Source organism: Ipomoea nil, unplaced genomic scaffold (genome assembly GCF_001879475.1).
Source record: "Ipomoea nil cultivar Tokyo-kokei standard unplaced genomic scaffold, Asagao_1.1 scaffold0663, whole genome shotgun sequence".
In the NCBI taxonomy this organism is placed as follows: domain Eukaryota; kingdom Viridiplantae; phylum Streptophyta; class Magnoliopsida; order Solanales; family Convolvulaceae; genus Ipomoea; species Ipomoea nil.
This window is the reverse complement of record NW_017617091.1, coordinates 836,988-837,500: the sequence shown is the minus strand read 5'-3', so window position 1 is coordinate 837,500 and position 513 is coordinate 836,988. Positions and strand designations below refer to the sequence as shown.

Sequence of the window (513 nt, the reverse complement as noted above, 5' to 3'; positions counted from 1 at the left end):
GGAGTGCACACATTTAAAACAACTGTTGGAAGATGTGCTTAACTTGGGAAAGCTAGACAAATGTGTGGGGAAAAGAGAAGAGAACAAAAGAGTGGGCGAGAGAAAAGATCAAAGGCGATCTCATCATCGCTCCGATCGCAGAGATCAAGATCGGCGGGATCCCGATCCTCCATCTAGTAGCCGACCGGCGTCCAAACCGACCATCCACGTCATATTCGGAGGTTTGGAAGATGCTTCCTGACCTCGGGAAAGCTGCCCGGTCGCGATCGTCGACTCTCGGGAAACCGGTAAGAGGCAAAAGAGGGAGCCCATCACCTTCACTCTTGAAGACCAGCCAGAAAGCGGTGATCATGGAATGGAAGCCCTAGTTGTCACGATTGACATTATGGGAACCGATGTTCAGAGAGTAATGGTGGACACCGGGAGCAATGTGAACGTCCTTTATTTGGACGTGTTTGAAAAGCTAAAATTGGACAAGCGGGAACTGATTCCGGTCGGTGTTCCGTTGTCAGG

At 50.5% G+C, this 513-nt stretch overlaps 1 protein-coding gene across 1 annotated transcript in view; it reads left to right on the top strand.

Annotated features, from left to right (window-relative positions):
• LOC109174782 overlaps positions 1 to 241 on the top strand; it is a 723-nt gene extending 482 nt beyond the window's left edge. Inside the window, exon 1 of the mRNA XM_019324024.1 lies at positions 1 to 241. This exon is cut by the window's left edge and continues 482 nt beyond it. Coding sequence (XP_019179569.1) covers positions 1 to 241 — 241 coding nt within the window.
• The last annotated feature ends 272 nt before the right edge of the window (positions 242 to 513 follow it).